Source organism: Chionomys nivalis, chromosome 22 (genome assembly GCF_950005125.1).
Source record: "Chionomys nivalis chromosome 22, mChiNiv1.1, whole genome shotgun sequence".
Taxonomy (NCBI): Eukaryota; Metazoa; Chordata; class Mammalia; order Rodentia; family Cricetidae; genus Chionomys; species Chionomys nivalis.
Genome location: NC_080107.1, coordinates 29508376 through 29524842, shown reverse-complemented (window position 1 = coordinate 29524842; position 16467 = coordinate 29508376). Strand labels below are relative to the sequence as shown.

The 16467-nt window shown below is 42.7% G+C and overlaps 1 protein-coding gene across 3 annotated transcripts in view; it reads left to right on the top strand.

Moving 5' to 3' along the window:
• The window catches only part of Mbd5 (methyl-CpG binding domain protein 5), a 124730-nt gene extending 118304 nt beyond the window's left edge, over positions 1-6426 (top strand). For 2 of the 3 annotated variants that reach the window (XM_057754462.1, XM_057754463.1), the window contains exon 12: positions 908-6426. In XM_057754462.1, the coding sequence (XP_057610445.1) occupies positions 908-979 (72 nt within the window). In that variant the 3' untranslated portion in view covers positions 980-6426. The remainder of the gene's footprint in view (positions 1-907) is intronic. The other variant, XM_057754464.1, reaches the window with a different exon arrangement.
• The last annotated feature ends 10041 nt before the right edge of the window (positions 6427-16467 follow it).

Genomic DNA, 16467 nt, shown 5'->3' with positions numbered 1-16467 from the left:
ACTTTAGGGGCTGGAGAGATGGCTCAGCAGTTAAGAGCATTGCCTGCTCTTCCAAAGGTCCTGAGTTCAATTCCCAGCAATCACATGGTGGCTCACAACCATCTGTAATGAGGTTTGGTGTTCTCTTCTGGCCGGCAGGCATACAAACAGACAGGATATTGTATACATAATAAATAAATATTTAAAAATAAAATACTTACTTTGGTCACAGCTTTGGGTCTACTACTGTGTCTTACTTCATTCTTTGACATCACTAGCCATGTTCCAGCTTGGGAGATCTTACCTCCTGTCCCTCAGAATGTATCTGCTATCTAATGCTCTTGTACCATTCAACCCCTTTTCACTGTGATGCACAGAATTAAATGTTTCTAGTTCCTATACTAATATATAACAGTGAGTTGTGTTAGTTATTCTTCCCAACTCACACAAACTCAAGCCTTCCCATGAATGGTCTTGGAGTTCTGTTGCCTATGCTGATTCTTCTCATAAGCAAACATCCTCGGGCAGAGCTACATGTAGGTAGATATTCTGATCTTTGACACTTTGTAGAAGTTATATAGTAAGTAGTGTAATGAAGAGAACAGAAGTAGATTTGGCATGCATATACCTGAGTCTCCAGGCCATAGTGAGATTGTTGATCCAAGCATCTCTGGCTGGCGATTCTCCAGCTCACACTGTGCTCCACGCTATTCAGTGGTGTGTTCTGCTACTCAGATTATCCATTTCTACTATTGCCCAAGCCTTGTGGAGACAGTGCACAGACTTAGGTCTTCATAAATTTTTTAAAGAGTCTTAGGATATCTGTGGTTGGAAATGAAGCACTGTTTTCTATCCTATTTCTTTGTCAGAAGCCATATGGTGTTTATGATTTCAATCTTCCTGTTATTTTTTCCCACCTTATTCCCAGGTTCACCAAATCCCACAGGGTGACAGACAAATGAGGCCCCCCAAGCCCAAGAGGAGGAAGATCTCCAGATAACAGAGACTGTTCCACTGGCACAGTGTTATCAAGGGAGCATGCACAGATCCATCTGTGTGTAGGTGTTGATATGGCCATGGTGAGGTCAGAATGTAAACTATGGCAGATAGCTACCACCACCACAGGGCGCCAAAAGGAGCAATGATGGAGATGTGTTTTGATCAGGAAGGAAAATGAATGTTGAAAACAAAACAATCAAAATCCCTGTATGAACAAAGTGATAAATGGCCAAGTGATATTGCTGAGAAGCATTTTCTATTATACTAAAATTGTGATTATAAGAGATAGTCCAAATGTTTCTGAAGAATTTTCAGTGTTGTATATAGAAAATACAGAATTTCATGGCGATATTAGAAATGTAAATATTGTACAATATTGTCATGTACAAGCATACTTAATGCACACTTTATCTTTTATTGTACAAAGAAATAGTGTACAAAAATCTTTGGTTTCTATGGAGTACACCTACCAGAGACTACCAGTGTAAAATGATAAATAAAAATACAACCTAAATGCTTTTCTATGATAATATAACAGATGCTGGTTTTGTATTTAACAGCAGAGAAAAGGCACGATGATGTAATACACAAATCATGGCATACGCTGCACACCACTGAGTGTCCACTTACAATGTCTCTTTAGCAGGAGCCTCATATAAAAGCACTAGACTCAGGTTTTGGGGTCTAAGAAGCCTGAAAATTTCTGAGTGGATTGAGGATTCACAGGCCTAAATCAAGAATTCAGAATCTCAACCATTTGTTACAATTTCACTGTTTCACAGTTTTGAACATTTCTATAATGAATTTGAGTCACTGTCCCTGCCTCCATCCCCTTCTTTTACCACCCCCCCTCTTTACAGTGAGTCCCCTCCTATTTTCATGTCTTCCTGTGTGTGACCCACTGGATGTGATTAGAGTTTTTTGCCTGAGCATGGGCGGGAGGTTATTTACTAGAGCAAGGCAAGTTCTCAGTGGCTACACCAGGAGGGAAAATGGCATCATCCCCTCACCCAGCAACCATTAACTGCTAATAGTCCCTCATGGTGGAGTGAGACCACACGGGCCCCTCCGCCATCCATGATGAAATACTGATAAGTTCAGTCATGTGTAAGTCATGGCCCCTCCATCAACCATGGTGAAATACTGATAAGTTCAGTCATGTCATATGTAAGTCATGGCCCCTCCATCAACCATGGTGAAATACTGATATGTTCAATCATATGTAAGTCATGGCCCCTCCACCAACCATGGTGAAATACTAAGTTCAGTCATGTCATATGTAAGTCATGACCCCTCCACCATCCATGGTGAAATACTGGTATGTTCAATCATATGTAAGTCATGGCCCCTCCATCAACCATGGTGAAATACTGATATGTTCAATCATATGTAAGTCATGGCCCCTCCACCAACCATGGTGAAATACTGGTATGTTCAATCATGTGTAAGTCTTGTGCAGATAACCAAAGCTGCGGGCTGGAGAGTGATGGCTATGGCGTACCCAGAAGATACCTCCCTGTGCTCGGGCTCTAGTGTTCCTTCCGCCCCTTCTCCTACCTTGGAAAGGGGATATGGCTGTTCCACTTAGGATGCTTTTTAAAACTAAGTTTTAAAATAGAGTGGGTTTTATAAAATTTAAAGAACACTTAGATGAACTATTTTACTCCGTCATTTATTTAGTAAATATTTGATATCCACCAGTTGAACTAGCTAGCTTTCCACCAGCGATGCTCAGAGTTTTTCTGCAGACAACGTCTGACGAAGTAAAGCTTCATTTCCACACACGGAGGCAAAGGCCACGCATTGCAGCCCTCAACAGACATAAGTAAGGGTGAAGACAGTTCAGTTTTTATTTTTTGTAATGGGAAAAATAAGTCAAACCGCATATCATGCCATTCATTTCTGTCACTTTACACAGAAGAGAGAGCAGCTTACAAAATTATGAGCGGTGGTAATTTTATCAGTATTACGTAACATATCAGATTTATTTTATTTAAAGAATTATTTATACCATTCACAGATTATTTTATATATATATATAAATGTGGCTGAAATATGTTGGTTACGTCTTATTAGCCAAATTATTTTATGTTATATTAAATAAAAAATGTGAAATAAATGTAGAATATTGCTACATTACAAATACACGAACCTAAAACTGTGAGTCTTCGTAAAGTGCAAGATAACGAACAATAACGGAGCACAGTGCATCTCCTGTCTGTTGCACAATTCTTTGTGATGGTGGCATAGACAAAATTGCAGACCACCTGTTAGAGACTGTCAAAAGAAGGGATATGTTATACCCTCTTTCTTGGAACCAGCCTCTACCCAAGACCCCCAGAGAGCACTGCCTGTCCCCTTGTCATGGTCACTCTGTAGCCTGGCACTCAGCTGCTGGGAGATTATCCTCTACCAGACTCTGGACTGGAAACTACTGGTATAGGAGGTCCGTCTGTATTTGTGTTGCCTTTCACCTTCTAACCCTCTTCTTAAACTCCTCTGTCCCATCATGTAACAGAGTCCCAGTAACTCAGGGGAAAGGAGACAAAACTCAGAGTACACAATACGCATACACCACCAGAGTCTCTCTCTTTTCTTTTCTCTTTTAAGACAGGGTCTCTCTGTGAGCTCTGACTGTCTTGGAACTTGCTCCATAGACCAGGGTGACCTCAGATAGACAGAGATCCTGCTGCCTCTGCCTCCCAAGTGCTGGGACTGAAGGTGTACACCATAACACCAATCCTCCACCAGGCTCACTTCTGATATCAGAGTTCTGAGATTTCCCCCACACACACCTTTTACCTTTCTGTCTGTCCTGTCCCCACCTTGATTCTTATTCTCAAGCCTAATAGAATACCCATGGCTGCAATGGAAGTGCCTCCTGCAGTGGGTATGGTTATTTTATCTTTGGGGAAGGTGGGAGGGGGTACCAGAGGGAGGGTCCCACAGCTGCCCAAGCCTTCATTCAGTCACATGAAGTAACTTTTGATATCGTATAGTGGACATGTTTTTGTTACAAGGTGATGTATGTGGTCTATTTAAACCTCTGATGCTTTTCTTTGGCATCAACCTGCTTCTTCCTGTTCATGCCCATCGTTGTTTGTTCTCAGAGAGACGTGGGCATGTCCGTGCACTCTGTGTGTCTGCATGTGTGATGATGTACCTGGGCGTGTCCATGCGCTTCGTGTGTCTACATGTGTGATGTGTTGCTGCTGTACAGAAGACTCTCTTACTTAGTCTTGGCTTTTGCGTCTTTAGACTGGGCATGTCTGTGTGTTCCATGTGTCTCCATGTGTCTCCATGTGTGATGTGTTATGTGGGCGTGTCCATGCACTCGGTGTGTCTACATGTGTGATGTGTTACGTGGGTATGTCCACGGACTCCATGTGTCTACATGTATAATGTGTTGCTGTATAAAAGGCCTTGGCCTTTCCTTCTTTAGACTGGCTCCAACACACCTTCTTTGAGGAATCTGAGTTAGTTCCATTAGCATTGTGGTATACTCTGCATCAGGGAACCATGCAAAATTTGTTTCTCCCATGACCTCATGGTTGCTGTTGCTTTGCCGTGGGTACAAGATACGACTCCCTCTGTCCACGTGGGTCTTTCTCTTTTTCTCTTACAGTTTCATGGTTTCATATAAGCAGGGAATGTAAATAGTGTCAGGAGTTTAGGTCATACCATGCTGTAACACTTTTTAAAATGTTACACCTACTTTACAACTGAAAAATTGCTCACTATGCTTCAGTTCTTCCCATAGAGCCATTTCCTCCTCTTTCTACTAAAGCCAATTTATTTTTAAATAAAAACTAGTCCTTGTATGTTAGCAAAATTTTTATTTCCTAAAATAACCTTTTTTCAAGAAAAAAATCAAGCATTAGGAAATAAAAGAAAGCTTCATCTTGGTTTTTTCCTTTAGAGAATATAATAGTCCTAACTAGCAAAGGAAATTTAATCTATTCCTTCATGGCTCTGGGATGCACACAGAGAACAGACTACACATCTAAGTAGTGTTAACGCATCATTCCAAATGAGTAAAAGTCAGCTGCGAAGGCCTTGTGTGATTTGTTTTACAGTTTTCTAAGAAGTCCAGGACTTGTTTTTAAAATCTTTTTAAAGGAAGATTTTTGAAGCATACTTTTCAGTTGCGCTTTGAATGAGAATGCTTGAGGAGCACCACCCTCTATGATGTCGTGAGCTATGGTCAACCCTTTGTAAAAACCTGATGTGGAGTTTTGCTGTCTGTCTGTAAAGTAAACATGACCTCCTTACTTTATAATGCAGCAGCCATGTGGGAGGAGCTGAAGCTGGTGGCTCACCGTCTGTGAGGTTTCTGAAGATTCTCAGGTGATAGCAAAACATTGTCGTGAACCATGGTGACCTTCCATGCAGGGTTCAGCCTTCCTTTGCGAGTCATACACAATTTTGCATTAGGATTTAAGGCCTGGAGGATGCTTAGGATGTTGGCAGAACTATTCTGTATGAAAAGAAAGCTTAGAATTCTAAGTCCCAATTAATACGTGCTTCCTTTGACCGTTTATGCCCAAGTGACCTAACGCAAGACTCAAGGCTCAGCAGTGTAGAACATAAAGTCCTGTATGAAGATGTGGACAAAAGAAACCAAGCAGTCACAGCGGTAACCCCAAGTTAGCCTATCTTTTTCTTTGATTCACTCTGTCATGTTTGCGTTAGCCAAAGATACAAGAACATTAGTAATTCATATGTGTAAGAAACCCAGAAGTGAGTATTAAATCAGTAAGCCAGAAAGCAGTAAACAGTGGAATCCTGGGAAATCCTGCTAACGATGGGAAGTCTGATACAGAAAAAAATGTTGGAAGTATTATCTTCAAATATGAAAGTTAATTTGTATCTACTGTAGATATGTATGATACGCCTTATCTGCTTTTATACACACTGTGTGTGTACCTCAATGACCTTTTATAAACCTGAAAAATGGTTGGTTTAATAATTTGTTATGTAAATACAAAGTTGTCTATAAATTGGAAAATTTGATGCCATATGGCTTCATAATATACAAATGTGTTTTTGTAACATTATGCCTTCATGAGTTAAGTGTAAATACTTTGAACTGTCTGTGTAGGAGGGTAGTGGTTTACGTCTCACTCACCTTTCAAATGAATATCTTTGTCCAGATGATTATACCATCAGAAAAACAAAATGGCCTGAAACTTTTCAATGTGAAAAGCAAATATGGTTCCAGTTTCCCCAAGACCCCTTTTACATGCAAAACCGTTGAACTGTGCTAAATACCTTGTATCGTGAGATTTTCATAAGAGATTTAATGGTCTATGCCAGGGATCCACGTAGGAAAACTTCCCAAAGTCAGCTCTTCTACTTGAGAGACAGCCCACAAATCTTTATTTGAAACATGAAGAAGGGAAGAGCCCCAGCCTTCTACTGCTTTGCAGCTTACTCTTTTCTACTTTGCTCCCCGGGGCCCTGGAAAGTACGATGACTTAGACCTTAACTCTTGCTCCTCAAGAATCTTACCGGTGTTACCGCAACACAGGGCTTTCAGCACCGGTACTAGTGACACTGGGGGCCGAGTTGCCTCTGAGCCCCTTCCCTCAGCCCTCTCAGTGACAGTAGCACGCTACCCCAAGTTGTGACAATCAAAAGTGACTCCAGACAGTACCAGATATCTGCTGAAGCACATGAGGGTAGAGATTCGAATTAAAATTCAAAACAAAACACTGCCTAAGTTGAGCCCGTTTGGGACCCTGTGTCCGTGCAGGGGCCGTGTGTCTGTGTAAACTATGATAGGATTGCATTATGTAACAATTGGTAAACTGATTCTGGAAGCTGCCAAAATTAGTGTCAACTGAATGGGTCTTGACCCATCGTGGCTAAGGAAGTGAATATATTAATATCAGCCCCACTTCGAACTTGATACTTTTCAGGGGTGTCCAGCATCTTTTGACACTGCAGTATGATGCCATCTACAAATGCATTGAGCTACAGTCATAGCTCATATCCAGGGGCACAGTGCCACCGGGCTGCAAATTGGACATATCTGCTCAATCGTGAGCTCCAAGATAATCATGACAGAGATGCCCGCTTAGAAGAGTTACCTAAGTACATGTGATTCAGAGTCTACAAGAAGACCCAGAACCCACATAGAGTAATACTAGGATCTCTGGGGGAGTGGAAGGCTTCAAGGTGTTGGGGGTAGATGCTTTCCTTGGAAGAGATGGGGTGTTTGCCTACGGGGACCATGATACATACGTGTTCTTTACAGTTGCCTTGTTCAGGTATCAGGAGGTTTTGGTTATCCTCTCAACAATTCTGACCGAAGCAAATCAGAAGATCGTAGAGGTATCGTTGCTTTATTCATTCTCTTAATAAATCTTTACTCTGTGACATTGTGTATGACACCCTGTGTGAAGCAATGGAGATTCTGGTAAGCAAGAGAGGCCCATTCTCTGCCCCCACTAAACTGATAGCGAGGACAGACAATCATGTAAGTATGATCATTGTAAGGGATGGGGGGACATCACATGTCTGCTCTCTGGGGATGAAGGCTTATAGCATAATTAGTGGAAAATGAATTGAAGTTAGGCAAAGAGTGTAACACATGAGAGTATGTAGGTGTGTTAGATACATCAGAGTAGTGCATGGTAAGGCTTGGGGGTTAAAGGAAGCAGGAAAGAAAATGCTAGAAGAGCCTCGAGAGCCTGCCTGAGTGCATGATTTCTCACCATGTATTGATAAGGAACTGTTGTATAGACTTTTTTTAAAGTCTAGGTTTGTGTTTTAGAAAAATTATTCTGACTGCAGTGTTAAGAACCTGCAATAATCTGGGCTTGGTGTACAACCAGTCCAAAGCTGAGGCAGGAAGATCACAAGTTCAAGACTGCAAAGGGAGTTCACAGCCTGGGCAACTGAGTGAGACCCTGTCTCAAATGACAAGTGAAAAGGCCTGGGAATACCAGTCAGTGGTAGAGTTCTTACCTAATGTATCTGAGGCTCTAGGTTCAAATCCCAGTAATACACATTTACGCACATATGCGTATACCCACACAGGGACATGCAAACACACACACATACACACACACACACACACACACACACAAAATGAAGGGGGTTAAAACTAAAGAGCATGAACATCTCTTCTGAATAACATTTTTTAATTCATAAACTTCCTAATTGTTTTATTAAAAAATACCAGCTGACCATAATTTTTCAGATTACATTTGTCAATCAGATACCATTCCAGTCTAGAGCTCTGTGTGTGTGTGTTTCTAATATAGATTGAACATTCTTTTTTATTGTTTTTGTTGAGCTATAACCTCTCCCCTTCCCTCCTACCCTCTCCTATGGTCCCCATGCTCCCAATTTACTCGGGAGATCTTGTCTTTTAGGTTGAACATTCTTAATCTGAAATATAAAATCCTCCAAAGTGCAAAAGGTTTCAGTGAAAATATCCTATCTTTAAGTGCAAAGTTCTATACCTAATTTCTTGTGAAGACTCACAGTCAGAAGTCAGATGCTATAAAATTCTTGCACTAAATTGCCTCAGTGTGTATGTATGTGAAAAGTACACACACACACAAATTTAATTTGGGATCTAATACCCAAGATGCTTCATTATATATATGCAAATATTCTAAAGTCCCAAACAACCCAAAGCCTAAAAGACGGCTGACCCCCCCCCCCAGCATTTTAGGAGCAGTCACGGGGACACATTCTGTGTCCTCTCTTTCCCTCCACAGGTAGGAAAGCAAACGCATTTCTATCCTGGTTATCAGAGGTGGGGAGGTTTAAACCCTAGAGCATTGTTGCTAGAGTGGTTGGACACTGACCAGAATGTGCAGGTAAGTGCGGCTGGGTGTGGACTTTCGGGATGAACACCTTGTCTGTCTTCCTGGGGAATAAGAAGCTGTGACGGAAGGCGCAAGATCCTCCAAATTCAAGGTGAGCACTGAAGATTCGGGAAGGACAACAAAGCAGATGAGAGGCGATCCGGGGCCCAGAACAGGTCATCTGACTGTTGGACCTCCACCCCAGAGCAGGTGAGAACATAGCCTTTCGTCATGCGAACCAGCCCACAATGCTGTATGTGTTCTGCAAACATCCCAGCCACAATTAGTCACTTTCTGTATTCAATGGGCAGTGAAGTTGGGGGCTTTTCAAAGCTCATCCTGGTTTTTAAAAATAGGCAAGCACTAATAAACTAACAGATATTCAATCCAGTGGCCTCTGGGCTAGCAGCTATCCCTTCCCTCTAACATGAAGTCGTGTACACAGAAGTGCACCCCCTTACAGAAGCAGTGCGTTATAATGGTTACAAACTGGTCCCTAGAGAACCCTGATGGATGTGCGGTTCAAAATGTCCTTCTGATACTAACTGGTAATTTGACTTGGGCAGGTTCTTCATCTGAAAAAGAGGATAATGGTACTTGCCTTATTGTGTTAAAGACTGGATGACATAACACAAATTAAACTCTTAATACCAAACACTGCTAAACTGCAGTGTAAAAATCCTGGCGAGCAAAGGGACCCCTGTCAGAAGGGACTGTCCGGCCCTGGCACTGGTAGACTATGGGTCCCTGGGAAGCCTCTAACAGAAGATGAGCTGTCTTGTCCAGGGTCATGCTACCCTCTGTGGTTCCTCTTTGCAGTCCCACATGTCTGGACTGACTAAGGTGTGAGCTTTCCTGGGTGAATTCTGCTACTCATGGTGCCACAAGCAGAAATGGGCCAACAAAATGATTTTCCAACAAAGTACTCTAGAAATTAGTTTCTCCAAGATGTTACATGCGTTGGTTGTAGTAACCAAAATAGAATTAGAATTGGATAAAATCTGAGCATTTCTTAGCCTCCGCCTTAAAATAAAATTGAGGACAGCTCTACAGATGAGTAGCTAGACTGCAGACATGTAAAAGCCAGCCGTGCAGAATTTAGGGCAGGGGAGGACATATTTGCCTCAAGAGACTGAAACGTGAGGTCTCAGTTCTTGACACTGAATGAATGGTTCTGTAAAAGAAGATGCATCACCAGGAAGATCCTAAGATGTAAGTTATCCATTCCTTAGTCTTAGCATCTGGAAAATGAACTGAAAAGCTACCTCATAACTGTTGGAGTGATAAACTCCATACAACAAGCGCTATGTAAGCTTAGTTATTATTTAAGATAGTTGTATATGCAATGCTTAGTTATATCCACTTTAATATAGAAGCTAAGCTCCTCGTCCTTCCATAAGTAGACAGGAATGATACAGGCTCAAGTAAGTAACGCAAATACAGGTGTTGACCACTTTAATGGATCCTGCTGGTCAATTTTTACTGCATGTTGTTAAATGTATCCTCTTATTTAACATGAATACTCAGAATTATAACCAAGCCAGGGTTAAGAAGTTCCTAGAAGGTTTGAGTATGAGAGTTGGGAGGATATAGATTGGAGTGGGTTCATAACCATCCTAGGATTAGCTGTACACAAAAGACTAACACAAAATGAATAAAGATAATAGACTGAGAAATGCTTTTAGAAGAGAAGAAAAGACATGTATAATGGTAGCATCTGTAAATGCTCTTAGAGATAATTTCTTATTTGGGAATTCTTGTCTAAATAGTATGCCCAAGTTGTTGCACCCTGTTAAGTCATAGGCACACCTTGCTATAAAGAGAAACAGATACTCGCCTGTGATGGAAAGGTGGAATTGGACATTAACTCCTAGACAAGGCCTCTGTGATGTTTCCTGATGGTTGGAGCTGCCTGGGTGTGGGGAAGGCTCCTGGGGAACTCAGCTGGGGGGGCTGCTCGGCTCAGCTTTTTTTTTCCAAGTTCATCTTCAGTAGCTTTCCTTGCCATGAAGAGAGACTACAGAATGTCTCGTGATCCCCTTTTCAGGCTTTGCGCCCCCACCCCCACTTCCAAACACGTAATGATTATTTTGAGTAGGTAAGTTCCTTCAAATTTCAACTTAACTTAGAGACAGGAGCTGGTGATCACAGGCTGATTCTTACTACTGTGGTTTATCTGTCAAAGAACAGAAAACATTTCACAGGAATTGGGGAACAAGCATGAAGAAACTGGACAGAAGGATGTATAGGCTCTCTCTGGGAGAGCCATCTTTTGGGCAGGAGTCACTGGAGGCTGGGAACTCCCTCCTCCCTCTCTTGGCTTTCTGTCTCTTTCCGATGACCAGGGATCATGATCCCAAAGGAGCTGAGGCATCCAGGAAAAGGGCAGAACCACGCATTGTCATTTTGAGTGTAATCAAAGGTCATGCCCAGAAATAGCCACCAGGAACTCACAGACTTCTGAATGGAAAAAAAAGAGATGGAAAGTGTGGTTTGGGCCTCAGAGTAAAACGATTCCCCTACTATGCTTCCCTTCTTTGTTAAGCTAAGGTCTTACTATGTAGCCCTGGCTGACTGAACTCCAGATCTTTCTGTCTTCATTCAGCTGGGATTGCAGGTGTGTGTCACCATGCCGGGCTAGCCTTCTTTTCCCTAAGGCAATGGTTTCCACCCTTCTTTAAACCAGGAATTCCTGTCAATAAAATAAAAATAAAATCGAAGGTATACTATGTATGTTTGTATAGTGTTATATATCCTACTGTTCCATTTTAAGAGCACTCAGAAATGAAGAAACACTGGGATAAGCTGAGAATGACTCATCATCTCCTCCTTCCTTGTACTGGGGCTGTGTGCATGCAACTCTGAGAAGCCCTCATCAAAGCAGCAAGATTACAAAGCAGCAAGGTTACAGCATGTTACTCCTCTGAGTATTATCAGCAATGAATGCAAACAGTCAAAGCTCATGGGAGAGAGACCCAGCTTTTCTTATGCTTCGTTGCCATCCTAAGTAAATGGTGATAGATTAGCAAAAGGAAGCAAGACTTCTGAAACATCTTGGTGTGGGAGGCCCTTCTGTATTTGTGCTGCTTCTATTGATTAGTGAATAAAGATGCACAGGGCAGAATAGAGCTAGGCAGGGAAAACTAAACTGAATGCTGGGAGAAAGAAGGCAGTCAGGAGACGGTGTGTAGCCACTGCCTGGAACAGATGATCTGAAACCTTGCCGGTAAGCCACAGCCTTGTGGCGATACACACATTAATAAAAACGGGCTAGTTTAGGATATAAGAGCAAGCTAGAAATATGCTTAAGCTGTCAAACAGTATTGCAAATAATATAGTTTTGTGTGATTATTTTGGTCGAAGCAGCCGGGAATGAACTGGCGGTCTACTCCTAACAACATCTGATCACCAACATGGACTGTTTGGTTTGAGAACATTGAGATATTTCTATAAACTCAAACTATCTATCCAAATATGTCTCCCTGGATCTTAGGTTACTACTGAGCCATCCCCTCCTCTGGAGAGTCACCCACACAGTGTACCAGAGAGCTACCAGAGGCCTAGGATTTCTTTTGGGAGAAAGGGAAGAAGGATGGGAGGAAGGAAGGAAGGAAGGAAGGAAGGAGGGAAGGGAAGGGAAGGCAAGGCAAGGCAAGGCAAGGAAAGGAAAGGAAAGGAAAGGAAAGGAAAGGGAAGGAAAGGAAAGGAAAGGAAAGGAAAGGAAAGAAGGAAAACCATACAGCTTTCATGTGGTCTCTCTGTGCTCCCGACTTCCTCTCAGCATGGTGTCTTGGGTTCTAAGGACAAGTGCCCTGAAGACAGAAGTCGTGTAGGGTAGTGTTAGTCTGGCCTAGCCTCAGATGCCATGGCACTGCTTCTGCCAAATTCCTGTGGTGAGAAGCAAGGTTCCACAACCATCCCATAAGCTTGAAGAGAATGTAATTGCATCTCGTGACAGTAATGAAAACCTTGAGACTCATTTCTTATTTCCACAGAAGTTCTTAACAAAGTAAGTGACTATGAAACATCCTCATTGCTGACAAGTATTGCTAAGATAAAAAATAATTCCTAACATTCTCCAGTGAATTGAACTCAACTAGTTTCTTTTACTTCAGGAATCTAAATATTTTGGGCAATTAGCCCATGTCACCCCAGTAGAAAGTAGTAGATCAGAACCTGGAGAAACTGGAGTACAAGCACCCACCAACAAAGCCCAAACTATAACATTTCATTAGCCTATTTTATATATTTATAAGATATCTGAAATGTATTTCTCAAAGTTAATAGCTTATGTATATAACATATACAACCTCTCTCTCACACACACACACAAAAGTGTTTATACAGTTCATAATATAGAAAAATATCTTTCTCAGTAGCTGTTAAGTTAGATGGAGGCTCCTGTAGAGGAGTTTGTCTTTGAAGGAAAGCCTCCATGGTGACCACTTTGTGAGGTACTGTAGCTTTGGTTTGGAGGACCACCCCTGTCCCGATACCAGCAACCCATACATTAGCATATGGATGTTCAGGCTGATGTTATTGGGAGGTGAGCAGGAATTGGAGACGGACCTAGTTCAAAGTTCTTAGATCACTGGAGGTGTGCCGCCCAAGGGGGTTGTGGAGGTTCCCTCTTTTTCTCTCACTCCCTAAATGTGTAATGAGTCCTTCCACCTTACTGCCCACTCCCCTGAGAAGTGCCATCTCAGTACAGAGCCACAACAGCAGGGCCAATGACCGTGGACTGAAACCTCCAATAAGCCAAAACTAACTTTTTCACTGTGCTAGTGACAGAAAACTGGCTACCGCACAGGGTGAAAAAGGGCCGCCATAGTCAGCTTGCCGGGGAGGAGGGAGTTTCCTGGAACAAGGGGTCACTGAGTGTAGGGAAAAGGGAAGCAGGAAGTAGAACCCTTCACATACACCCTCCCCAACTACACACCTTCATCAGGGATGATGAGTAGAGAGACTTCAGACCTTTAAAAGGTTGATTTCTGCAAAAGGATTTACAAGATAGCCTTGTGCTGTGTGAGCCACATGAACTCTCCCTGAAGGTGAAATTGCGGGGAGGGGGAGTTACCATGGATTTGCTATAATTGAATTTCTTGTTATGGCTAGTTTCGAGGCTGTGTTTTATACCAAGACTCAGTTCGTGAGGATAGAGACGGACCTGACTTCTGGGTTCTTAAATCACACACTCTAACAAGCAGTTCATGGGCCGGACAAAGTAAGCAAATCCATTAACCATTTCAATATCAGCCAAAGTATCTTCATCCTTCTCAGCAACTGGTATTAGGACAGCTCTGCTCCAGGAAGAGCAAGCCTCCATCAAACATGTGTTCCTGAGTGCCTGTACCTTGTACTGCAGACGCACACAAGTGAGCTTCAGTAGAACTAAATTTGGCCTTGAGAGTCTCTTCACCTTCTTTTGCCCACTCTGGATACCAGGAATAGGAAAATGAGTCTCAAAGTCCTCAGTCAGGCTTGATGGCACACAACTATAATCTGAGAACTTGGAAAGCTGAGGCAGAAGTGTGTGTTATTTCAGTACCAGCCTTGGCTACAGAGACCCTATGTGAAAAACATAACAAAGAACTCCTCAAATGAGTCGATGAAATCAAGGCCAAGTCCTTGAATCTAAACCATTTCTGTGGCAAGAACCACGCAGATATTCTCTGGGTTTGACAAGGAGCCTTCTGAATTATCTCCAGCTCCACCCCCTACAGACAGGGGCATCAACCTTACCTGTTTCATTGAACCCCTCTGGACTTCCTGTTATTGACTCTTGGTACCTGCTACCACTTACTACAGATTCCTGGTCGGAGGTCTCAGCTCTCGGGGGAAACAGCAGCCATGAAACGCTAAGCGTTGATTGTTTTCTATAAAATGCTCTGATTCCCTCTATCAAGTTCAGAAAGTTCTGGCTTCATGTAGTTTTGTAGCTTCCTGACTCTACCACTGTCGTATTCTAAAAGTGACTGTGTTTCTCCTTCAGAAATGAACATGCACAGCGCCAGAGGGGACAGACTTCTGACCCCTTCTCCTATTTTGAAAGTTAGCTACATGGTCATAACCTCAAAGGGACCTTCGCCTTGTGGAAATATGCATTCCATGGTTCAGTTGTTGTCAATCACACTTAAACAGCTCTTTCTGGTTTCTTTGAAGGATGATGTCTTTGTCTTGTAGGCGCTCACAGTCAGCTGCAGTTCCCAAGTGGGACATATGAGGCGTTTGGTGAGGGAACCTCAGGCTGGCTGTCAGGCAGCACCGGAAACAGCGGAACTGGTACACAGGGTGGCTCGCTGGGTCAAGGAGCTCAAGTGGGTAAAGAGCTGAGGGTGGTTTCTGTGAAGAATTTCCAGAAGAGAAATAGGAAGGCACGGAAGTACTTCTGTATGAGTGCCTGGAGGGGACAGTTGAGCGCACAGGGCTAAGAGGTGGAGAGAAAGCAGAGCCATTTGGAAGGATTGTTCTGATGTGGTATATGGAGAGCAGGCTCCTCCTGGGAAAGGCAGAGATGAGAAGTGGTGGCACAGACTGATGGTGTAAGCACAGGCGCCGTGTGCGTCTCCTTGTGTGGCCGTTCTGTGCCCAAGCACTGAGCACAGAGGAAAATGGTTCTCTCCTGCACTTGGATGACTGCACTGAGGTGGGACTTGAATGGAGGAAGACCTAACTAGGTCTCTTTGACTGGTCAGACAAAATGATGAGTCTGGAAAAATCAAGTTTTGTTGACTGAGTTTTCTGTCCTGCCCGATTCCCACAGTCATTAAGTCCCAAAGTAATCGCACAGAGGTCTACATTAGTTATAAACTGATTGGTCCATTAGCTCAGGCTTCTTATTAACTCTTATAACTTATATTAGCCCATTATTCTTGTCTATGTTAGCCACGTGGCTCAGTACCTTATTTGGCGAGGCAGTCACATCTTGCTTCTTCTGTGGCTGGGTCAGGACTACAGACTAGGACTTCCTTCTTCCTGTTCTCATTGACCCATCTCTACTTCCTGTCTGGTTGTCCTGCCTATACTTCCTGCCTAGCTACTGGCCAATCAGCGTTTATTTAAAATATAATTGACAGGATACAGACCAAGAGGACTACAGACTAGGACTTCCTTCTTCCTGTTCTCATTGACTCATCTCTGCTTCCTGTCTGGTTGTCCTGCCTATACTTCCTGCCTAGCTACTGGCCAATCAGCATTTATTTAAAATATAATTGACAGGATACAGACCATTGTCCCGCAGCAAAGTTCCTTCTGGTAGGTTCTGTGAACCAAAAGCTACGAATAGAAGATTCACTCTATGGGCTCTTGTCTTGAAAAACCAAGTTGATGAGAATGGAGTGGCTATTACTTCCAAAGGACCACAGGAAGTATCTGGAAAAGAGAACATTTTAACAGCTATAAGCCGAACCTGGCAACACACATCTGTATCAGAAAGACTGACACAGGAGGATAGCAAGTTCCAGACCAGGCTGGGATGCATAGGGAAACCTGTTGCAGAAGAGAAATAGATGTGGTAGAATCAGAGCCCATGAATAGGAGGTATCAGTGGTCCTCGGTATCTTTCTATATTTTAAAATGACTCCTTTATTTTCATGATAATTATATGAGATGAGAACCATGAGGCCTCCCTATGGATTTTATCCATGAGGAAACTAAGACCAAGCTG